This window comes from Lipotes vexillifer, unplaced genomic scaffold (genome assembly GCF_000442215.2).
Source record: "Lipotes vexillifer unplaced genomic scaffold, Lipotes_vexillifer_v1.1 scaffold31, whole genome shotgun sequence".
NCBI lineage: Eukaryota > Metazoa > Chordata > Mammalia > Artiodactyla > Lipotidae > Lipotes > Lipotes vexillifer.
The window spans coordinates 3019897-3045132 of NW_006792454.1; the positions used below are offsets into that span (position 1 = coordinate 3019897).

The 25236-nt window shown below is 38.3% G+C and overlaps 1 protein-coding gene across 1 annotated transcript in view; it reads right to left on the bottom strand.

Annotated features, from left to right (window-relative positions):
• The window catches only part of TTC39B (tetratricopeptide repeat domain 39B), a 135131-nt gene that overhangs the window by 31216 nt on the left and 78679 nt on the right, over positions 1-25236 (bottom strand). The window contains 5 exon segments of the mRNA XM_007465648.1: positions 11104-11168; positions 14121-14188; positions 19899-19975; positions 20952-21083; positions 24302-24412. Of these exon segments, the coding sequence (XP_007465710.1) occupies positions 11104-11168; positions 14121-14188; positions 19899-19975; positions 20952-21083; positions 24302-24412 (453 nt within the window).

A 25236-nucleotide genomic window follows, 5' to 3' on the forward strand; every position in this document is an offset into this window, starting at 1 on the left:
AACTGAAAAAAGCAGGTTAAAAAATAGTACATATAGTGTGATCTCATTTTCGTTTAAAAAAAGATATATCTTTAGATACATGTAGAAAATATTCTGAAAGAATATATACTAAGGTGTTAACAGCCATAATTACTGGGTGATAAGTATATGGGGTGTGTGTATATTTTAATATTTGCTCATCTACGTTTTCCTATTTTCCAAAATAAATATGCCACTTTTGTGATAAAAACCAGTATTTTAATTTTTTAAATGGAAAACCGTGCTGGCAAAGGTAAGAACAAATAGACACATTCATTTATTTCTGGTAAAATGGTAGTTATAGTGAAGAGGTTGGCAACCTATTGAAACACAGCCACACCCATTTACTTATAGTCTATGGCTGCTTACACCTTGTGGTCATAGAGTTGAGTAGTTGGGACAGAGATCTTACGTCCTACAATTCTAAACACTTACTGTCTGGTATTTTAAGAAAAAGTTTGCCAATACAATTATTCTTCAGATTAATTTTGCAATATATATCAGAAATCTTACACACATGCATACCTTTGAACCAACAAATCTAATTTTATTCTAAGGAAATAGCATGGATACACACAAAACTTGACCTATAAGGAAAGATACTGTATTACTACCTATAATAAAAATTTATAAACAAACTAAATAGGCAACAACCAGAAACTGGTTACGAAGACAGTTGCATGCATGCATACATTTATACATACATATGTAGTATATCCAAATAGTGGAATACTATGGAGCCATTAAAAGCCATGATGAATTAAAAATACTTAATGACCTAAAATTTTCTGACATGAAGTGAAAAAGGAAATTTCAAAATGACACAAAGCATATAATTTCACTCTATAAAAAGATAATTATATATGCTTATATACATGCACAAAAATTCAAATGTCAAAATATCAACAGGATGGCAGGATATGCATATTATGTTCAGAGTTATTTTCTGTGTAAATGTTCTATTTGCTGATAATACATGATTATTACAAAATGCTCAAATAATATGGATAAACCCTAAGTGTCCCTACACAATCATCCCACAGAGAAACGGTCACTGTTAACAGCCTGGTACATAATTTTCTAGTTGTTTTTATGCTCTACTAAGAATGCAATCTTTAGAAAACACAAATGGGATCACATAGTATATACTCTTCAATAGATTATTAACAATTTTCCATGAAAATGCATGAAAGCTACCTTATTCTTTAACAAGTGCATATTATTCCATTATATGGAATAATTTATTTAACCAAATTCCTATTCTTAAGTTTTCAAGTTGTTTCAAAATATTCCATATTACAAACAATGCTGCTAAGAGTGTTCTTATAACTTCATCAAGTACTTTCCTATATAAAGTACTATAACTATATTTATACCATCCTAACTGTTCATAGGATAAATTCTTACAAAAAGAACTGAGATCAAAGGTGATGCATATTCTTAATTTTGGTATATACTGCCAGAACATCCTTCATAAAAACTCAATCAGTTTAGACCCCCACCCACCTATGAGTTTCTCACACTGTCATTTGCCCTGAGTCATTTATATCACATATCTATTTGTATTTTTTATTACGGGATATTTTTGCCATGATGAAAATTTAAATGTTTATTTGGTCAAGTTAGTCTTCTATGGTTTCTGATTTTATGTCACACTTTAAAAGGCTTCTGAAATTGATATCATATATCTACACATATGACACACTGAGAAGGACACCACATCACTTCTATAGTATTCTTGCCATAGAGAAATCTGAATTTAATCATTAAGCAACATTAGATAAGTCCACCTTGAGCAATGGTCTAAAAAATACTTGCCCAGTATTCTTCAAAAATGTCAAGGTCCTGAAAGACAAAGAAAGACTGAGGGACTCTTCCAGATTAAAACTGACTAAGGAGACGTAACAACTAAATGTGACATCCAGGATCCTGGAGTGAATCCTGGACCAGAATAAGGACACTGGTGGGACAATTAGAAAAATCTGAGTAAAGTCAATGAAGTAGTTAATAATATTATATCAATGTTCATTTCCTGGTTTTAATAATTATACTGTGGTTCTATAAGATGTTAACATTTGTATATTGGAAGAATATATGAAAATTCTTTGTAAAAATTCTGGAATCATTTCAAAGTGAAAAATTTTTAAATAAATCAAAAGTTTAAAGGCCTTTATACTTTAGGACTATAAAAAGACTTTCGTATATTTTTGCTTGTACTCTTCTAAAAATATTTTAATATTAAATCTATATGGAATGTATTTTTTTGAATTTTTGAATTTATTTTTTTATACAGCAGGTTCTTATTAGTCATCAATTTTATACACATCAGTGTATACATGTCAATCCTAATCGCCCAATTCATCACACCACCCCCCCAACCCCCCACCGCTTTACCCCCTTGGTGTCCATATGTGTGTTCTCTACATCTGTGTCTCAATTTCTGCCCTGCAAACTGGTTCAACTGTACCATTTTTCTAGGTTCCACATATATGCGTTAATATATGATATTTGTTTTTCTCTTTCAGACTTACTTCACTCTGTATGACAGTCTCTAGATCCATCCACATCTCAACAAATGACCCAATTTCGTTCCTTTCTATGGCTGAGTAATATTCCATTGTATATATGTACCACTTCTTCTTTACCCAGTCGTCTGTTGATAGCCATTTAGGTTGCTACCATGACCTGGCTATTGTAAATAGTGCTGCAATGAACGTTGGGGTGCATGTGTCTTTTTGAATTATGGTTTTCTCTGGGTATATGCCCAGTAGTGGGATTGCTGGATCATATGCTAATTCTATTTTTAGTTTTTTAAGGAACCTCCATACTGTTCCCCATAGTGGTTGTATTAATTTACATTCCCACCAACAGTGCAAGAGGGTACCCTTTTCTCCACACCCTCTCCAGCATTTGTTGTTTGTAGATATTCTGATGATGCTCATTCTAACTGGTATGAGGTGATACCTCATTGTAGTTTTCATTTGCATTTCTCTAATAATCAGTGATGTTGAGCAGCTTTTCATGTGCTTCTTGGCCATCTGTCTGTCTTCTTTGGAGAAGTGAGGTCTTCTGCTCATTTTGGGATTGGGTTGTTTGTTTTTTTAATATTGAGCTGCATGAGCTGTTTATATATTTTGGAGATTAATCCTTTGTCCGTTGATTCGTTTGCAAATATTTTCTCCCATTCTGAGGGTTGTCTTTTCATCTTGTTTATGGTTTCCTTTGCTGTGCAAAAGTTTTAAAGTTTCATTAGGTCCCATTTGTTATTTTTGTTTTTATTTCCATTACTCTAGGAGGTGAATCAAAATAGATCTTGCTGTGATTTATGTCAAAGAGTGTTCTTCCTATGTTTTCCGCTAAGAGTTTTATAGTGTCCGGTCTTACATTTAGGTCTCTAATCCATTTTGAGTTTATTTTTGTGTATGGTGTTAGGGAGTGTTCTAATTTCATTCTTTCACATGTAGCTGTCCAGTTTTCCCAGCACCACTTATTGAAGAGACTGTCTTTTTGCCATTGTATATCCTTGCATCCTTTGTCATAGATTAGTTGACCATAGGTGCGTGGGTTTATCTCTAGGCTTGCTATCTTGTTCCATTGATCTATGTTTCTGGTTTTGTGCCAGTACCATATTGTTTTGATTACTATTGCTTTGTAGTATAGTCTGAAGTCAGAGAGTCTGATTCCTCAAGCTCCGTTTTTTTTCCATCAAGACTGCTTTGGCTATTTGAGGTCTTTTGTGTCTCCATACAAATTTTAAGATTTTTTTGTTCTAGTTCCACAAAAAATGCCGTTGGTAATCTGATAGGGATTGCACTGACTCTATAGATGGCTTTGGGTAGTATAGTCATTTTCAAAATATTGATTCTTCCAATCCAAGAACATGATATATCTCTCCATCTGTTGGTATCATCTTTAATTTCTTTCATCAGCGTCTTAAGTTTTCTGCATACAAGTTTTTGTCTCCCAAGGTAGGTTTATTCCTAGGCATTTTATTCTTTTTGTTGCAATAGTAAATGGGAGTGTTTCCTTAACTTCTCTTTCAGATTTTTCATCATTAGTGTATAGGAATGAAAGATTTCTGTGCATTAATTTTGTATCCTGCAACTTTACCAAATTCATTGACTAGCTCTAGTAGTTTTCTGGTGGCATCTTTAGGATTCTCTATGTATAGCATCATGTCATCTGCAAACAGTGAGTTTTACTTCTTTTCCAATTTGTATTCCTTTTACTTCTTTTTCTTCTCTGATTGCCGTGGCTAGGACTTCAAAACTATGTTGAATAATGGTGGTGAGAGTGGACATCCTTCTCTTGTTTCTGATCCTAGAGGAAATGCTTTCAGTTTTTCACCATTGAGAATGATGTTTGCTGTGGGTTTGTCATATATGGCCTTTATTATGTTGAGGTAGGTTCCCTCTATGCCCACTTTCTGGAGAGTTTTTATCATAAATGGGTGTTGAATTTTGTCAAAAGCTTTTTCTACATCTATTGAGATGATCATATGGTTTTCATCCTTCACTTTGTTAATATGGTGTACCACATTGATTGATTTGCATATATTGAAGATCCTTGCATCCCTGGGATAAATCCCACTTGATCATGGTGTATGATCCTTTTAATGTGTTGATGGATTCTGTTTGCTAGTATTCTGTTCATGATTTTTGCATCTATATTCATCAGTGATATTGGTCTGTAATTTTCTTTTTTTGTAGCATCTTTGGTTGGTTTTGGTATCAGGGTGATGGTGGCCTCATAGAATGAGTTTGGCAGTGTTCCTTCCTCTGTAATTTTTTGGAAGAGTTTGAGAAGGATGGGTGTTAGCTCTTCTCTACATGTTTGATAGAATTCACCTGTGAAGCCACCTGGTCCTGGACTTTTGTTTGTTGGAAGATTTTTAATCACAGTTTCAATTTCATTATTTGTGATTGGTCTGTTCATATTTTCTATTTCTTCCTGTTTCAGTCTGGGAAGGTTATACCTTTCTAAAAATTTGTCCATTTCTTCCGGGTTGTCCATTTTATTGGCATACAGTTGCTTGTAGTAGTCTCAGGATGCTTTGTATTTCTGTGGTGTCTGTTGTAACTTCTCCTTTTTCATTGCTAATTTTATTGATTTGAGTCCTCTCCCTCTTTCCTTGATAAGTCTCCCTAACAGTTTATCAATTTTGTTTATCATCTCAAAGAGCCAGATTTCACTTTTATTGATCTTTGCTATTGTTTTCTTTGTTTCTATTTCATTTATTTCTGCTCTGATCTTCATGATTTCTTTCCTTCTGCTAACTGTGCGGTTTTTTTGTTCTTCTTTCTCTACTTCCTTTAGGTGTAAGGTTAGATTGTTTATTTGAGATTTTTCTTATTTCTTGAGGTAGGCCTGTATAGCTATAAACATCCCTCTTAGAAATGCTTTTGCTGCATCCCATAGGTTTTGGATTGTCGTGTTTTCATTGTCATTTGTCTCTAGGTATTTTTTGATTTCCTCTTTGATTTCTTCAGTGATCTCTTGGTTGTTTAGTAACGTATTGTTTAGCCTCCATGTGTTTGTGTTTTTTTCTTCTTTTTCGCTGTTATTCATTTCTAATCTCACAGTGTTGTGGTCAGAAAAGATGCTTGATATGATTTCCATTTTCTTAAATTTACTGAGGCTTGATTTGTGACCCAAGATGTGATCTATCCTAGAGAATGTTCCATGTGCACTTGAGAAGAAAGTGTAATCTGCTGATTTTGGACGGAATGTCCTATAAATATCAATTAAATCTATCTGGTCTACTGTGTCATCTAAAGCTTATGTTTCCTTATTAATTTTCTGTTTGGATGATCTATCCACTGGTGTAAGTGAGGTGTTAAAGTCTCCCACTATTATTGTGTCACTGTCAATATCCTCTTTTAGAGCTGTTAGCAATTGCCTTATCTATTGAGGTGCTCCTATGTTGGGTGAATATATATTTATAATTCTTATATCTTCTCCCTGGATTGATCCCTTGATCATTATGTAGTGTCCTTCCTTGTCTCTTGTAACATTCTTTATTTTAAAGTCTATTTTATCTGATATGAGTATTGCTACTCCAGCTTTCTTTTGATTTCCATTTGCATGGAATATCTTTTTCCATCCCCTCACTTTCAGTCTGTATGTGTCCCTAGGTCTGAAGTGGGTCTCTTGTAGACAGCATATATATGGGTCTTGTTTTTGTATCCATTCAGCAAGCCTGTGTCTTTTGGTTGGAGCATTTAATCCATTCATGTTCAAGGTAATTATTGATATGTATGTTCCTATGACCATTTTCTTAAGTGTTTTGGGTTTGTTTTTGTAGGTCCTTTTCTTCTCTTGTGTTTCCCACTTAGAGAAGTTCCTTTAGCATTTGTTGTAGAGCTGGTTTGGTGGTGCTGAATTCTTGTAGCTTTTGCTTGTCTGTAAAGCTTTTGACTTCTCCATTGAATCTGAATGAGATCCTTTCCGGGTAGAGTAATCTTGGTTGTAGGTTCTTCCCTTTCATCACTTTAAGTATATCATGTCACTCCCTTCTGGCTTGTAGAGTTTCTGCTGAGAAATCAGCTGTTAACCTTATGGGAGTTCCCTTGTATGTTATTTGTCATTTTTCCCTTGCTGCTTTCAATAATTTTTCTTTGTCTTTAATTTTTGCCAATTTGATTATTATATGTCTCAGCGTGTTTCTCCTTGGGTTTATCCTGTAGGGGACTCTCTGTGCTTCCTGGACTTGGGTGGCTATTTCGTTTTCCACGTTAGGGAAGTTTTCGACTATAATCTCTTCAAATATTTTCTCTGGTCCTTTCTCTCTCTCTTCTCCTTCTGGGACTCCTATAATGCAAATGTTGTTGCATTAATGTTGTCCCAGAGGTCTCTTAGGCTGTCTTCATTTCTTTTCATTCTTTTTTCTTTATTCTGTTCCGCAGCAGTGAATTCCACCATTCTGTCTTCCAGGTCACTTATCCGTTCTTCTGCCTCAGTTATTCTGCTATTGATTCCTTCTAGTGTAGTTTTCATTTCGGTTATTGTATTATTCATCTCTGTTTGTTTGTTCTTTAATTCTTCTAGGTCTTTGTTAAACATTTCTTGCATCTTCTCGATCTCTGTCTCTATTCTTTTTCCGAGGTCCTGAATCATCTTCACTATCATTATTCTGAATTCTTTTTCTGGAAGGCTGCCTATCTCCACTTCATTTAGTTGTTTTTCTGGGGTTTTATCTTGTTCCTTCATCTGGTACATAGCCCTCTGCCTTTTCATCTTGTCTATCTTTCTGTGAATGTAGTTTTTGTTCCACAGGCTGCAGGATTGTAGTTCTTCTTGATTCTGCTGTCTTCCCTCTGATGGATGAGGCTATCTAAGAGGCTTGTGCAAGTTTCCTGATGGGAGGGACTGGTGTTCAGTAGAGCTGACTGTTTCTCTCTGGAATGTATCTTTTATACAGTCTTTTTTCCAAAACGAAGAGCCAATTTTCCCAATACCATTTATTAAAGTACCCATATGTTCCCACTGATTTTAAAGAGATTTATGTATATATAGGTTTTTAGTATGCTTTGAATTCCCTGGTAAATGTACATGTGTGTACACAGAAGTGCATGCATAATGTGCACGCACACAGGCATGCACACACACGCACGTACGCGCGCGCGCACACAGACACACACATACACACAAGAGTTTCTAAGCCTTATGTTCCATTCCACTGATATATATTTCTATGCCATTACAAGACTATTTTAATTCCTTTGATTTTTAAGTTTTGATGACTGAAAAAGCAATCAACTCTTTAACATTCTTTTATATCTTCTAAAAAATATTTCAAGAGGAAAAGTAAAAACAATATATCAGGTTCCCAAAATCCACTCCCTTCCAGAATTTTGAATGGAATGTAATTTTATGAAATCATTTTGGGTAAAAGCATCACTTAAAATACTAAATCTTCGTTCTGCTTCCAGTAATGGCAGGGTGGCTTATATTAGATAACCCTCCCACGGATAACAATTATAAACTCTGGACAAAATGCAAAATACATATTTAAAATATATTGGTAGGCACTGGAAACTGAAAAAAAAAGTAATGGGAAACTGGAGAAGGGTTGAAATTTGAAAAAAGAGAACAACTCTTGAAGGGACCTTAAGTTTATATGGCTAGTCACCTGGAAGTACTCCCCAGTACACTTGGTGCAGGGTGCCTAGAACTTAAACAGAAAGCCACAGTCTTATTGGCTTCAAAAGGAGCACAGAGTTCAAATCTGCCAGAGTACCTATAAGGTAATGGGGGAATTTTCAGATAGGAGAGAACCACATAGGAGGGAAACACCAAAATCAGTGTTAGAACTCCACTCAAGTTCTTGGCTGATTCATGAACTATGTGAGCACTGGGGAAACTCCAAAGAAAGCAGAGACAAGACAGAAGAAGTAATGGAACCAAGATTTCAGATGCTGCCCCCTACCAAAGAGTAAGAGTATGGGCTCTAAATCTAGTCAAGTCAAATGCTTCCCAGAGCAAGAATCAGCACTATTCTGAGAAAGAAAACAGAATCTAGAGTCTCTACAATGTATCACTATCTAGTGTACAATCAAAAAATTATTGACTTGATAACAGAAAAACATGACATATAGTTAGGAGAAAAAGCAGGCAATAGAAACTGACCCCAAGACAGCCCAGATGTTGAGATAATGTCTAATCTGAAGAAAACAATTTTTTTAAATGAACAGCAGCTCAGTGACCTATTGAACAAAATCAGGTGACTAACATGTAACTGGGGTCTCAGAAGGAGAAAAGTGAGAATGGAGCAGAAAAAAATACTTGAAGAAATAATAGCTACACATTTCTCAAAGCCATACTTAAGCACATCAGTCAATGTGCTAAGAATCAAAAATACAAGTCTTCAAAGCAGCCAGAAGAAATTACAAATTACAGACAAGGGAAAAATAATTAAAATAACAGCTGACTTATGATCAGAAACAACAGAGGTTATTATACAATGGATTGACAGTTTTAAAGGGGTAAAAGAAGAAAAGAAAAAGAAAACCTTGTAACTCGAGAATAACATACTGAGCAAAAACAGCCTTCAAAAATAAAGATGTGGGCTTCCCTGGTGGCGCGATGGTTGAGTGTCCGCCTGCTGATGCAGGGGACACGGGTTCGTGCCCCGGTCCAGGAAGATCCCACATGCCGTGGAACAGCTAGGCCCGTGAGCCATGGCCGCTGAGCCTGCACTCTGCAACGGGAGAGGCCACAACAGTGAGAGGCTCGCGTATCGCAAAAAAAAAATTAATAAAAATAAAGATGGGGCTTCCCTGGTGGCGCAGTGGTTAAGAGTCCACCTGCCGATGCAGGGGACACGGGTTCGTGCCCTGGTCCGGGAAGATCCCACATGCCGCGGAGCGGCTGGGCCCGTGAGCCATGGCCGCTGAGCCTGTGCTCCGCAACGGGAGAGGCCACAACAGTGAGAGGCCGGCGTACCGCAAAAAAATAAATAAATAAATAAAGATGTTTTCAGGTAAATGAAACAGTGAGAATTGCTGAAAGTAGACACACACTGTAAGAAATCTTAAAAGAAATGCTTCAGTCTGAAATTAGACAGGAATGAATGAAGAACACCCAAAATGGTAAATATATGGGTTAATAGTGAAGACCATGACATAAAATTGTTTAAAGCAAAAGGTAGATACCACTCTGTGGGGTGTGTAATATACATACGTGTACTATTGTAAGAATAGTATAAAAGACAACAGGTGGTAAATGAAACTATATTTTTGCAAAGTTCTTATACTTGTGCAATGGTACAATATTAACTCTAAGTTGACTATGATAAGTTAAGAAGGCTATTATAATCACTAGAGCAAACATTTAAAAAAATTAAAGAGGGCTATAGCTAAGAAAACAATGGAAGGGGGCTTCCCTGGTGGTGCAGTGGTTGAGAGTCTGCCTGCCGATGCAGGGGACACGGGTTCATGCCCCAGTCTGGGAAGATCCCACATGCCGCGGAGTGGCTGGGCCCGTGAGCCATGGCCTGCGCGTCCGGAGCCTGTGCTCCGCAACGGGAGAGGCTGCAACAGTGAGAGGCCTACGTACCACAAAAAAATTAAAAAGAAAATAAAAAAAAATAAAAGAAAACAATGGAAGGATTCCACTGGAATACATATACATATTTTTTTTTATTTAAAGCAAAAGAAGGCAGAAAAATAAGGGGGGCGGCGACAAATAAGGCAAAGGAAAAAAGCAAAATGGTACTCACAAGTGCAAACATATTAACTGTCACACTGAGTAAAGAAGCAAGACCCAATTAAGCATGTTTACAAAAAATGCAAATTAAATATAAAAACAAAGATAGGTTTAAAGTAAAAGAATATATGCCATGCAAATACTAATTATAAAAAAGCATGAGTAGCTTTATTAATATCAGACAAAACAGATTTCAAGACAAGGAATATTATAAGGAGTTATGTAGGAACATTTTACAATGATGAAAGATTAATTCATTAGGAAGATAAAACAATTAAAATATATATAAGCCCAATAACAGAGGTTCTAAAAATACAAAGCAAATACTGACAGAACTAAAGGGAGAAATGGATGACTCCAGAATCAAAGCTGAAGATTTTTAACTCTGTGAGTAAAGGATAGGACAACTAGGTAAAAATCAGTAAGGATATAGAAGATGTGAATGACACTATGGTCCACTTTAATTGAACATCTGAATCACTGCAGAACTTCATTGGAGCAGTGATGTTCTAGAGTCTGGACCAAAGACATACCTGTACATACCTGTCATTTTAAACTTATAAATTGTTTTTAGGAGAGAGAAACTAAGATTATCTAATCAGAAATTATGTAAGTACTTTTCTTTACAGCTATTTTTCTTTTAAAACTGCATTTAAACTTAAATTGTGTTGTCCTATGGCATTGAATACACCTCAGTATGCCAAAAATCAAGTGTACTTTTACCAACACCAAATTTTAAAAAACATAGTCATACTGACTGAGAACTTTGAAGTACAAAATGGTACATAGTACAAGAATCACTTAGAAACCACAAGAACGTGGTCAAAAAGGTACAAACCCTGTTAAAATATTTTTTATAAATCTTAATTTTTAACTTACTTATATATTTGGTAACTTGTTCTAATTTTGAGTCCACCTTTGATGAAGTTGATCATATTTTCATCCTGAAAACAATTACATAATTAGATCATTTAGCAAAAGATTCTTAAACTGTCCCCAGAGCTGTGTAGCTGCGTGATTAGAACAAAACACTATCTTTTGAGGATATCATTTTTAAACTAAACCATTCTTCTTGCTTTACATCTGAAATGCTTTTTTGTCATTTTTCTTCCAAGTTAGAGGACAACAAAAAGGAAACATTTCTTAAATCCTTGCATTACTTTAAGGACATAAGGAAGTAATCCTCATCAATTTGGGGCCATAAAGGTTAGTCCAAACGTACTTCAATAAACATCAGCAACTACTGAGCAACTTTCTTCTGGGTTCAATGGAATTCAAAATGGCTGACTTTAAGGATCTGCTCCAAGGACTTTCCTGTCTGTCTTACTCCAAGTAATGGGATTATGGTTCTTCTTTAGGGGGGACTTTAGCAGGCAGTCTATTTAACATTGTGAATTTCATTCATATACATTTCCAGACCACAAATAACTGCTTTGGATTCTAAATTTGTTGTCACTAATATGAAATACTGTTTAGGGGAAAAGAGATCACTTCTCTTTGCCTGATGGTCATCAACCATAAAACCGGGGCAGCTGGCCTAAATGAATGACCTTTTTAGGGTGAGCATTCTAGGATTCCAAGAGTCTCTTATTAAAGCATATCAAAGATGTTACTCTAATAGAAGGTGCTAATGGAGATAGTCCCATGCTTTTCTAGTCCGTTAATATCAGAAAGATGCTCTGGTATTGATTTCCTGTGCACTTGAGCATCCTTCTGAAACAAAAGAAGAACTAATTTTAGTTTGTTAATGTCATCAATTACTTAAATACTTAATATTTAAATTATTAAAAGAATCAATAAATGTAAAATTCACTATGCAATTTAAATGTTTATTTTCTGATTTTAAGGAATCTTATGGTTACACAAGTTCCAATACTGGCCAGGAAAGAATTTCTTCAATTGGATTCAAATCTGCCTCAAATAAGAATATTTCATTTCAGGATTCACCAAGCATTTGCTGAATGCCTATTTTACAGCAGGCACCCAAACACAAAATCAGACAAAAGCAACACAACTCGCTAAGGGATGGAGACGTGCATGGATGGAGACATGTGGGGGATGTCATGACAGCACAAAGGTGGGCGGGGATGTGAAGAGGTCCACAAAAGCCTCCTGGAAGCATCAATGCTTAAAGCACACACATACACACACACAAAAAAAAGATTGGGAAGTAACCAGTTGAAGGAAGGAAGACAAGGTAGGTATGAACTTTGCAAGCAAAAAAAAAAAAAAAAAAAAAAAAAAAAAACAACCCTCAGGGAAGCATTAAAGATCCTGGTGTGCTTGGCTTGGCCATCTGTGCTTATATAACTCAGCACTGCTGCAGAAACCTACTGCAAAAAAAGGGAATGACTAAGGAATAAGAAAGCTACCTGTGTTGTACCTGTGCCACTCAAGTATGCAACATACCTGCCAGTAACAGTTGAGGACATTGGTAAGAGGGGAGTAGGGAACTGGGGGGGGAGATACCAGTTTGGTTAGAAAAAGCCTTCCCCATTTGTGATATTCTGATACAGAACCACTGCCATAGTCAATGAGGGCTACTAAATGCTGAAGCAGAGACATGACCAGGTGAAATTCTCATCTTTGAGAGGGTGCACAATTGCACAATGGAGAGTGAGCTGGAGGGGAAGAGAAACTACAGACCGAAGGTCCCTGGGGTGCCATACAGTCTAGGGAAGAGCTGACAAGCCACCCACTAGAACAATTATAGTCAGAATAAAGAGGAAGAGACGGAGCTGATAAACCTTGGAAAGGTAAAAGCAGCACGACCACGAGCCTGGCTGGATACAGAGGCATGAGGAAGAGGGGAACCATGGATATCTCCCAGATGTTGAACTACAAGCCCCCCAGACATAAAAAACAAAAAACTTTCAAATCAATGATTTTATTATCAAATTATCATTTGAAAAACACATCAGAAAAAACTGGGGGCCTCCGTGACTAGCCTTATGTTTACTGAGGCAGTAAGACTGTGGTTTTCAACCAGCCTTCATAATAGGTGGGGTTTTAGGAAACAGGGCCCTACACCAGATTGACTTAATTTTACTTAACCAGAATCCAACCTAAGAGGTCACCCTCCAGAAAAAGAGAAAAGCAACTCTCAATTCAATGTAAATCATTGAGATTGAGGAAGATTTTCCATCTTACAGTTGAATTTCTGCCCCCTTACAATCTCCACCCCACTTCTACCCAACTTGTATCCATCACCACCACCTGTGTGGCCACCATGTTAAAATCCATATTTTTTAGAAGAACTGGAAGCTACAATGACAGGCAAGGTACTGGTGGTAACAATTCCTAGAGGTGAAATTTAAATGCCCCATGAGAAAAGGAGTCATTGTTTTGTTTAGTGACTTTTTTTAACTGCTCTTCCAAAATAAGAAATAAAAGAAAGGGGAATGAAAATACAAAGAGCGGGGAAATAAAATCTGAGGTATACATGGGAAGTCTGGCTCTCGATGCATGCATAACTAAGCTTTGCTGAAGCATCTGATGCAAGAAGGGAACAGCCAAGGATGCTGAAGCCTCCTGCAGCCTGTCACTCCTGTGTGCAGCCCTCCACCATTAGCAAGCACAAAGAGGGATAACCTCACAGTTCTCACACAGAGCAGCATCCTGAAATTAGGTGAGGTAATTGCAAGACAGCTTCTTCAAAAGGCAGCGGTTCCCAATAAAGCGAAGTTCGAAACAGAATTTTAAGTGCATTCGAGTAGGAAAAAAAAAAAAACCCAGGGTCTTCTTTCAGCCAAAGTTTATCAGTAATAACAAATATCTTTCACTACAACTCTAAGTCAAAGGAACTGAAGCACTGACATAGAATGAGCCACATTTCTTCTATGTTGTACTTGGCAGGCTTCCCGGGCGACGCTGATTCTAAGCCAAATGTTCATTACCTGCACAAACGTGAGGGCTGCTTTCTGTAGGAGGCACTCGGCATAACAGATTTCGGCATGCATTTCCTCTATTAAAAACAAATAAAAATATATTAAGGAAAATCCCATATCCACAGTAATTGCTCTGAGATGTTCAGAAAAGACAGGTAGATAAATGAGCCCAAGGGAGACAATAAAAACCTAGGTTGCTTTGGTGCTTCCATAAAAGTGGAATGATGACCTCAGTTCTCAGGCCCTGAGCAAGAATTTTCCAGAATGCATGAAATGCTTTGGGGAAGTTATCTTTGGCTCCATTCACATATAACTGCCAAGAGCCAGGCCCTTGGTGTCAAAGACCCAAACTCAGCTCACCAAAATGTAAAAACCAAAATGTAAACGCACTTCTTGGAAAAAAGGAAACCACTTATCTTTTAACTTAACAGGAACAGGCAAGTTTAACACAGTTATAGATTGGAAATCTAACTTAAATATACTAATCCTACCTTCTAAAACATGAAGGCATGATAGTCATGACAATGGTTTAGGCATGCTATTAACTTGAAGAGAAAGCAGTAATTCCCTAGGGTTCTAGGAAAAAGAACTGGCCTGCATACCCAACTCATGACTCCTCATTCAGGGATGACTTGATGTAAAAAAGTTCACACTAGCACAGTTTGGGGCTATTTGGATCATTGAGATATCTAGTGCAGGAACAAGGCACTCACAAAAGGGTTACATAAAACTATGTATGTATCCCCGGGACACGTGGAGTGCCCCAAAACACGTGGCCTATCCATGATACCTGCAGAGATTGGGGAGGGAGAAATCTTTGCATTTTCTTTCTTTTTTTTTTTTTTTGCATAAACAAAATCAGCAGATTCCCGTTTTATCCATGGGATGCAAACTGGTGTGTTATTTAAGTAAATGAGCTTTGGGGTATTTCACGGCCTAGGTGGCAGGGAAGGCCCTGTCACGTACTAGTTGTAGAACCTCGAGCAAGCTACCCTCCCTCTCTCTGCTGGTTTCCTTGTTCCTAAAGTTCAGCTAATGACATCTCTACTTCAGAGCTGAAGAATTCAACCAGGTGCTGCCTGTGAAGCTCACTGGGCAGAGTAAGCCCTCGATATCCATCAGCTACTTTCACTAAGATTACTGCCCTTGGTCCATGTCATGCTTTTTGCCAAAAGTTCAGAAAGTAGAACATCTTTATGTGATGTAAGTAACAGAAAAACGGGGTATCTCTGTGTTAATGGGAACATTGTTGAATCTAACTGGATAAGAACTAGTGCTTTATTCTTTCACTTACACACACAGGACCCCTCCTGACCACACACACACACACTCACATACACATACACACTGTCACACACACACACTCACACACACTACTAGTTCTCACAAACAGGTTCACCTTCCTGCCACGCTCATATTCCAAATGCTGATTTACAAAGAAGCAACAATGCAACTAAGATCTTCCCACAGCACGCATAAGATGAGGCCAGACGCACAACAGGCCAAAGTTGAGGAGCTGTGGCCCCTGCGCAGTCTGGCAGCATCAGCAGCCAGAGTCTCCGTCCTTCGCAACACCTCACCTCAAAGTGTGCCCCTGAATTTTCTCCGTGTGTTCAGTGGGAGAAAAACTGGTAACTTTTATTTTTACAGACTCACTTGAATATCCTCTTTCCAGGGAAACTTGTAACAAAGTGGGAATTGTTAGTAATCATTCACTTTGAAAGCCTGCTCAGTAACCCAGATGGCTGGCTTGGGGCGTGTGCCAAGAAGGCAGGGAAGCGGCTGCTGGGAGAGAAGCAACACGAGCAAAGGCAAGGAGCACGGAGCCCTGCGTGGCAAGTCCAGCGGTGCACCTTTGGCTGAAGCACGAGGTGTGTACAGGGACGAGAGGGCAATGAGCCTGGAAACGTAAGTCGGGGCTGAATTATGGACGACCTTGAATATCAGAGTCTGGGCTTCATTTGGTAGACAATGGTGAGTCCTTGCAGAGATCTGAGCAGAAGGGCAGATGGATCAGAGTTAAGCTAAAGATGGACAAGGCAAAGAGCAGCACAAACAACATAACAAGAAGCCAGAGATAAAAGGGAAGAAAGTTTGAATTCTGCATTCTGCGCGTAAGGAATCTTCGTATTAAATTCCTTGCACATCCTAAGCACTGTATATAAACGTTGGTTTTTAAAGGCAATTTGAAAGCCATTTAGGGCAATATGCCAGCCATGAGGAAGGAAGAATGGGTGTGTCCCATGTTAAACTCACAAAAAGTTTAATTAAATATCCTCACTCCTGCAGAAAACCAGCCATTCAAGGATGGAAATGGAAATTACCAAGAGGAAAAACAAAGTGCAGCCTAAATCCACAATGTTTTGACATGCTCCCTTGAACACAAAGTCTGTTTGGGTTGCAGCAACAGCCAAACTCATTAGGAATAAATGCAATTTAATTTATAAAAGTCTTATTTCTTCACTCTGATTGATTTATATTGGGCAGCCCTTAGCTCTCAAAATTAGACATTTGGCATTTACAAATAGGTACCTACCAGAACATCTTTTAATTATAAATTCCTCAGTTCACTGAAGGAAATATCTTCATTATGCACTGAAGTGCCAGCTAAGCATGCCTTCAGACATCAAAGTCTAAATAAACCTTATTTCAGAATAAATTTTCCCCTCAATTTTTCTGATTTATTTTCATAACTTTTAAATTAAGACCTTATTTTTTAAGAGCAGTTTTAGGTTCACAGAAAAATTGAGGGGAAGGTACAGAGATTTCCCATATATCCCTTTCCCCCAAAAACACGCATAACCTCTCCCATTATCAACATGCCCTCCAAAGTGGTACATCTGTTATAAGTGACAAACCTCCCCTGACACATCATAATTACCCAAAGTCCGCAGTTTACATTAGCGTTCACTCTTGGTGTTGCACATTCTGTGGGTTTGGACAAATGTATAATGACATGTATCTATCATTATGGTATCAGTATTTTTCACTGCCTTAAAAATTCTCTGTGTTCCGCCTATTAATCCCCAGGCAACCATTGACCTTTTTACTGTCTCCATAGTTTTGCCTTTCCCAGAATCTTATACGCTTGGAATCATACAGCAGGTTGCCTTTTCAGATTGGTGTCTTTCACTTAGGAATATGCATTTAAGGCTCCTACACATCTTTTCATGGCTTGATAGCTCATTTCTTTTTAGCACTGAATAATATTCCACTGTCTGGATGTACCACACTTTATTATTTATCCATTCACCTATTGAAGGACAAGTTCTGAATAAAGCTGCCATAAACATTCATTTGCATATTTTAGGGTTAACACAAGTTTTCAGCTCCTAGTTTTGTAAGAAACTACCATACTATCTTCCAAAGTGGCTGTACCATTTGCATTCCCACCAGCCATGAATGAGAGTTCCTGTTCCTCCACATCCTCACCAACATTTGGTGTTGTCAGTGTTCCAGATTTTGGACACTCTCATAGGTGTGTAGTGGTATCTCATTGCTGTTTATTTTTCAATACTTATAAATATGCCATACCCAAAGACAGAATAAAAAGATAAGAACAGTGCCATCTATTTTCAAGATGTCTAACATAGAAATAATTCAACATTTCCATCATCCATATGTGACACATTTTGTGCCCTTTTCTACCCAACTACAGGAGAAGGTGTGGGGTATGTGGCTTAGGGAAAGGCAGATCGGGCTTGAACTCTGCTCTGCTAAGCAGGTAATCTTGGACCATTTGTCTAATCTCTCTGAACATCACTTTCTAGTCTATAAAAAGGAGGTTACACAAGTTAGATTAGACAATGCTAAGGAAAGCATCAAGGACAGTGTCTCACACATAGAGAGTGCCTTTAAAAAAACAGGGCATTGGGCTTCCCTGGTGGCGCAGTGGTTGAGTCCGCCTGCCGATGCAGGGGACACAGGTTCGTGCCCCGGTCCGGGAAGATCCCACATGCCGCGGAGCGGCTGGGCCCATAAGCCATGGCCGCTGAGCCTGCGCGGCCAGAGCCTGTGCTCCGCAACGGGAGAGGCCACAACAGTGAGAGGCCCACGTACCGCACAAAATAAATAAATAAATAAATAAAAAATAGGGCATTATCATGATTATGTTTTAAGTTATTATTCATATTTATACCAATAATACCATGCCATTCTTTTGTAAACTAAGGTTAAAAAAGAATCTCAAATGCCAGGCTTTATATTGCAAAGAAAAAGGGAGGCAGGGGAAATGGGCCACTGGAGAGAAGCCATATAGAGAAAAACAGAAGAATATAAATGAGTCAAATTTCTTTGGGGCCCATTTAATTTCCCACTGACCTACTTTAGTGGACTTTAGGTCTCCTGGGGCCAATTTATATAAATGGCCCTAAGATGAAAAATATGAAAACATAGTCTATCTGAAATCAAGGGGATAAATAAACTCTTAAGGGTCCTTGGAGGTCAGTTTCTGGAGAAAAAGATGATGGGCTTCAGCTGCCTGGAGGGACCAGTGAAATCCACTCTGCTGTATGACAGCTGCAGGGCCAGCATCATACCTTTTGGAACAAGTCTTGCAATCCTCTGTTATCAACACTCTAGTGAGCCCAAGTTCTCCAATGTCCATAACAAGTTGATAATACTCTTCTAACAAAGCAAACAAAACTTCATAATGAAACACACTCAAAAATGTGTCTGGCACACACTTGACCACTAGGAATGACAGACAGAAGTATCCAGAATTGCTCCTGCCTTAATCGGCTACAGCTAGTTTAACGATTTTGTGTTACCTCTTCCAGAGAACAAATTTGACAATAACAACACAGACACAAATGCTCCTTGGACGGCAGAAGCTTTACTCTAAAATGGCCTTATTTAAAAGATGCTATTTTCTCTTCTACAGGTGTACTGGGATGCTCCTTTCTTATAAACCATCCTGACTAGAGAATAACACTAATAAAACAGGGCTGATCATAGAACTTCTGCCCTAATCTCTGTGGAATATCAAGCAATTGACAACAAAAGGAGTCATTTCCTCCCAGCCATCTGATCAAATGCTGCAGATATTCCTGGATTCTTGAATATTCCTAAATGTCCACAAACCAAACATCTTCCATACTGTGAAACATCATCATTATTTTACAGGTATCAAAATTACTTTGACCTTGAGGAAAAAATTAATAGCTTGCGGAAAAATAGAAACTTTTGTACATGGGTGGTAAGAATATAAACTGACCTAATTTTTTGGAGAAAAAATTGTCAATATCTATAAATGTTTTCTATTTTCAAACAGTCCCAGTAATTCCACTTCTAGCAATCTATCCTATGAAATACTCACAAGAATGCATGAAGACATTATTTGTAATAGCGAAAAAAACAATGTAACTGCCCTTCAATAGAGACAAAGTAAGTAACTGATGGCACCTGTCCTAAGGAATACCACATAGCTATTAAATAAAATGAAGTACAATTTATATGTCTTGACATGGAAAAAGTCAATTGCCGAAAATTACATTGTAGCATAACATGTATCACATGATTCTACATTAGCAAAAAATGAAAAATACATGAAAAACTACAAAAATCCTATGTGTACCTTCTGTATATATTTGTACTTGTACACAGAAAAGTCTGCAAGGCTTGAAAACCAACTATTAACAGTGGTTACTTCTAGAGGGTGAGTATTATGGGGAAGGGAAAAAGATATTCCATTTACTTTATATTATACACTTAAGTGTTGAATTTTATGAGCATGACCACATTTTAGTTTTTCAAAGAAAGGAAAAAAACCTTTTAAATGCCTCTTACCTTCAGTCAGCTGTTCCAATGATCCTCTAGAAAGAAGACTTGAGAAAGATTCTACGACTGTGCATTTTTTCCTGTATCTACAGAGAATAAGTAGAAGGGGAGATGGGAAGCAGAAAGAAAAAATAACAATAATCAAGCTTATTTTCATTTGACGTTCATTTCAGTCACAATCACACCAAAGAGTCACCAAAACAGAACTCTAAACCCTAAAATCTCTGGGGCAGAGACCACTCTTTTGAACCCTGCACACCCAGTTCCCAGCACTGGCATCCTGTGGGCATTTAATCCAAGCTTACTGAACAAGTGCATGGACAAACATACACATAACAGTCAATACTAACCCTGTCATGCACCTTCCCTGGTCTCTATGGCTAAAATCAGTATTTCTGTTGTTAAGGGTCACCTCGCCACGGGTTAAGAATGGAGTTAGAGTGAAGTGTTTTGAAACTCTCTTCCCTTGAGGGGCTGGAAACATAATTACAAGAGGACATAATTTCAGCAATGTTAAAATTCACCAATGCTAGTTAACAGCTTTTGCTAGGAGCTTCCTATACACACAAAGATTAAAATAAAACTGAAATTCCATGTCATTTACACCAAGCAAAAGTGTTTAAATATGTCCATTTAGACAAATAAAAGACTCCCTTCTGACTTTGCAGCATTTCCCACATAAAAGAAGAATGCTCCTTGCTTGGCCTGTCTTGGCACGTGGTACCTAAACGCTCCACCAGGGGGACCCCGAGAGATGCTTGCTGCTAATCCCACTGAAATCCTCAGCCCTTCTCGGTAGTTCAAGTACCAACAAGAAAAGTGGAAGATATAGATGCCACGTTTCCCGCCATCCCAGCATCCTACTATAACTCTTTAGTGGAAATATTTTTATCTCCCGTACATAAAACTACATGAGGCCAGGAACCTGTGATGCTCAAGTCCTTTTCTATAACCGTGGCCAACTTCCAACAGAGCTCTCAGTCAGGCTAACCGCATGCATTTTGTCACACAGACAGAAAGGTTTGTAGGCGTGTCTCAAGTATTTAATTACTCAGCTCATACTTTTGGCAAGTTTGTAAGGCGTCCTTCATGGCAGAAATGCCATTTTGGATGTCCTGTTGCTCGAAGGTCATGACGGCCTGCAGCACCACAATGGTACTGTAGCCCAAGGCATGGTACATGCTCTCCTTAGCCCTGGGGAGAACACGGAAATTACTACATTTCAATTCAACTGAAAAACATTCAGGTCTCATCTGAAACTAATCAAAAGAAATTCTAGTAAATCCATGAAGTGACTTTCACAGTAACGACTTTTACTCCTTCACCATGATCACTGAAATAATATGGACCATGAAAGACATGCCCTAAAGAACTCAAACTCCTGAGGACTTTCCAATTCAAGCCCACACAGGCAGCACGAAACTTTCCAGGTTGAAGCAGAGTGCGGCATATGCTGTTCCCTGTTTGAGCACAAGGGGGCAGCCTGCTGACTCATTTCCTAGAAAATGTTTCAAAGCAAACCCAATTTTTCCCAGTTGCACAAGAAGCAGTGTGCTGTCTTTTGCTCTGAAATAAGTGCTAAAATAAAGGCCACTGGAAATATAGTTTGTGACAGAGAAATTCTGATATGTTTTTTGAAAGGTAAGTCTTGTTTAAAATTATCCCCTCCCTTTCCCAGCCAGAGGCCACGAGGAAGCAAGATTTTTGCATTAAGTTGGGTCAGCCACAAAGGGCCCAGACAAAAATTCATGGTAGATCTCTTACCAAATCTAATCCCATTATCTGGGAATCCTGATTAAAGTTCTGGATAATTCAAATTATCAAGTTATCCGTTCGATTCTTAAGGACATTCAGTCTGATTGGATGGCACATCCCAGACTCTCAGGCTATGAAAACCTCACCATCTCTTTCCTCAAAACTTCTTAAGCTATGTTAATTAGTTATTTATAAGATCTACAATATTAATACATGGTTTTATTTTTAATTCAAATACACTTTTTAAATACTTTTTTTTTTGCTGCTCTGCAAAACAAACACAAGCCACAGTATACTTTCCCCCCAGGAAAGAGTCTAAACATCCTTTGGTAATTTGCAGTTAGTCCCAAACAGCGAGGGCACTGGCTATTCAAAAAAAGAAAAAAGAAAGAAAGAAAGATAAAGGAATAAGAGGAGCCCAAAGTGAATCAGCAATTGTGGTTTTAAAGCCCACATTTAAAAAAAAATTTTTTTACTGAAGTGTAGTTGATTTACAATGTTATATAAACCCCACATTTTAAACCAAAAGCTTCTCCAATGAGAAAAAAAAGTATTCAAGTGGGAAAAACGTATGTTTAACAGTGAAACATGCATAAAGATCAGAGAATATAAAACTTGACTAAGTGTAAGACTGTCATTTATTTTCATTCCATATTATGACCAGCTGGGTGTCAGTGAAGGAGAAAAAATGGAGACTTTTTGAATAAAAAACAAAGGAGACAGGCAGGCAGATTGAGAGAGGAGAGACAAGGAGAGAACAGGCAGAGAGAGAAAGAGAGGGAGGGAGAGAGGAAGACAGAGGGATATAGAGACAGAAGATGAAGAGAGACAGACAGAGAGAGAGGTCTGAAGGACCAAGAAGGACAGAAGGAAAAAGGCAGATACAGGCAAGGTAGAGCAGCGGTCCCCAACCTTTTTGGCATCAGGGACCAGTTTCGTGGAAGACAATTTTTCCACGAACAAAAGGGGTTGGGGTGGAGGGGTTTCTGGATGATTCAAGCACATTGATTTATTATGGTCTCTGTGCAGTCAAACCTCTCTGCTAATGACAATCTGTATTTGCAGCCGCTCTCCAATGCTAGCATCACCCCTCAGCTCTACCTCAGATCATGAGGCATTAGATTCTTATAAGGAGCACGCAACCTAGATCCCTCACATGCGCAGTTCACAGTAGGGTTCGCGCTCCTATGAGAATCTAATGCCACCACTGACCTGACAGGAAGCAGAGCTCAGGTGGTAATGCGAGCAATGGGGAGCGGCTGTAAATGCAGATGAAGCTTCACTCTCTCACCCGCCACTCACCTCCTGCTGTGTGGCCTAGTTCCTAACACCCCATGGACCAGTACCTGTCTGTGGCCCGAGAGTTGGGAACCCCTGAGGTAGAGGATGTGAGACAAGCATTGGGTGGACACAGCCCTGGGCAATTTCCGTAGGCCGGGGACTTCACCATCTATTTTATCATCTGTTCTTAACCTCTGAAATGCTAACTGATCGCAGCTCTTCTAAGTCTGAGAATTACCACAGCCTCAGTAGGCACATTAATTTCTAAGATTCAAAAGGCAATGACCAGAGTCACATCACCCTGCTCACCCTACAGACTCCTCAAAGGAATGAGAGTCCCACTCTGTGCCCACATAACTGTCTTGAAATTATTATCTGAGGTCTAAGCATCCAAGTAAGACACTGTGTTTGGAGGCACAAGGTAAGATTATTCCTGCCGATCTCTAGTCACACTGTACAGGTAGACAATGGGGTCAAAGTGAGGCCCAGTAAGAAGGCTAAGCATAGGTTTTGCTGCCACATCATCAGAATGAACAGGTACTATTAATTGAAATGAAACTGCCTAAGTGACTTATCACATAAATAGGGAGTCCCAGTAAGATTTTTATTATCTTAAATTTCTTTTTAGCATCTGAGATTACCATATTTTAGTTCTTCCCACACCCATTTCTTTTTTTTTTTTAATTTATTTATCTTATTTATTTATTTTTGGCTGCATTGGGTCTTCGTTGCTGGGCACAGGCTTTTCTCTAGTTGTGGTTAAGCAGGGGCTACTCTTTGCTGTGGTGTGCATGCCTCTCATTGTAGTGGCTTCTCTTGTTGCAGAGCACAGGTTCTAGGCGCACAGACTCAGTAGTTGTGGCTCCCGGGCTCTAGAGCACAGGGTCAGTAGTTGTGGCTCACAGGCTTATCTGCTCCGCGGCATGTGGGATCTTCCCAGACAAGGGATCAAACCCATGTCCCCTACATTGGCAGGTGGATTCTTAACCACTGAACCACCAGGGACGTCCACCCATGCCCATTTCAAAAGAAACTTTTCTCAATGATATTTAAGTTTCAGAGGAATAGCCATAAAAATATTTCACTGAAGAAAGCCAAATGAAGCTCTATGAAACTAATAAGATGACACTATTTGAACAAGTTATAGAAATTAAGAGAGGAGAAAGAATCAGAAATGCTCTACTAATTAAAGTTGAAAAGACAGATTTCTTAACTGGATATTAAAACTAATCAACATTTAGGGGTCTCAACCAAATTAGTTTATAAATATTCAGGAGGAAGTGCAGAAAAATTAACTGACAAGAATGATATCAGAGACAGAATCATCAAAAGCATCCAAAAAATATATTTTATCTAAAAGAAATAAAGTTAATTACCATGGTCGAAGCAATTCTAAGGCATCTGTAAATTTGTTACTTAGAAATAAGTTCAGTGCCATTGCACATTCTTCCAGGCCACTCCTGAGATCCACCTTGGTTGACAGTGACCTAAAAATCAAGAAAAAAATACACAGAATTTCTACAGTTTTTACTTTTAGCAAGTTGTCACAGGGAGAGAGAGAGTGTGTGTGTGTGTGTGTGTGTGCGCGCGCATGCGCGCGCACATGTGTACACTTTGGAGACAGAAGGACAGACTGGAATTCTGTCACTTACTAGCTGTGTCTCTAACCTCTGGGAACTTGACTTTCTCATCTGTAAAATGGGAACACCACCAACTACTTCACGGGGCTGTTTCGAAGATGGAATAAATTGACAAATAATGCTCATAGCAGGCACTTAGTAAATGACAGTCCCCCCATCACTCCGAAGATCACAAGTGTAGGAACTACATCTATTCATGAGTGGGAGCAGAGGTTATTTTGTTTTAGTTTGATTATGTAGGGGTAAGAATGTATGTCAGGGGAAAACTGCATTGTCTAAAATCTAAAGAAGACCCTGCCAGGTTATTTGTTTTTGATTCCACAGGAACTATCTTACAGCTCTGTAAATTATACGTAACTGATATCAATACAAAATAACTGTTATCTATAGACACGTGTTAAAAAAGAGACAACAGGCCCAGTCATCAAAAAAATCTACAAACAATAAATGCTGGAGAGGGTGTGGAGAAAAGGGAACCCTCTTGCACTGTTGGTGGGAATGTAAATTGATACAGCCACTATGGAGAACAGTATGGAGGTTCCTTAAAAAACTAAAAATAGAACTACCATATGACCCAGCAATCCCACTACTGGGCATATACCCTGAGAAAACCATAATTCAAAGAGACATGTGCACCCCAATGTTCATTGCAGCACTATTTACAATAGCCA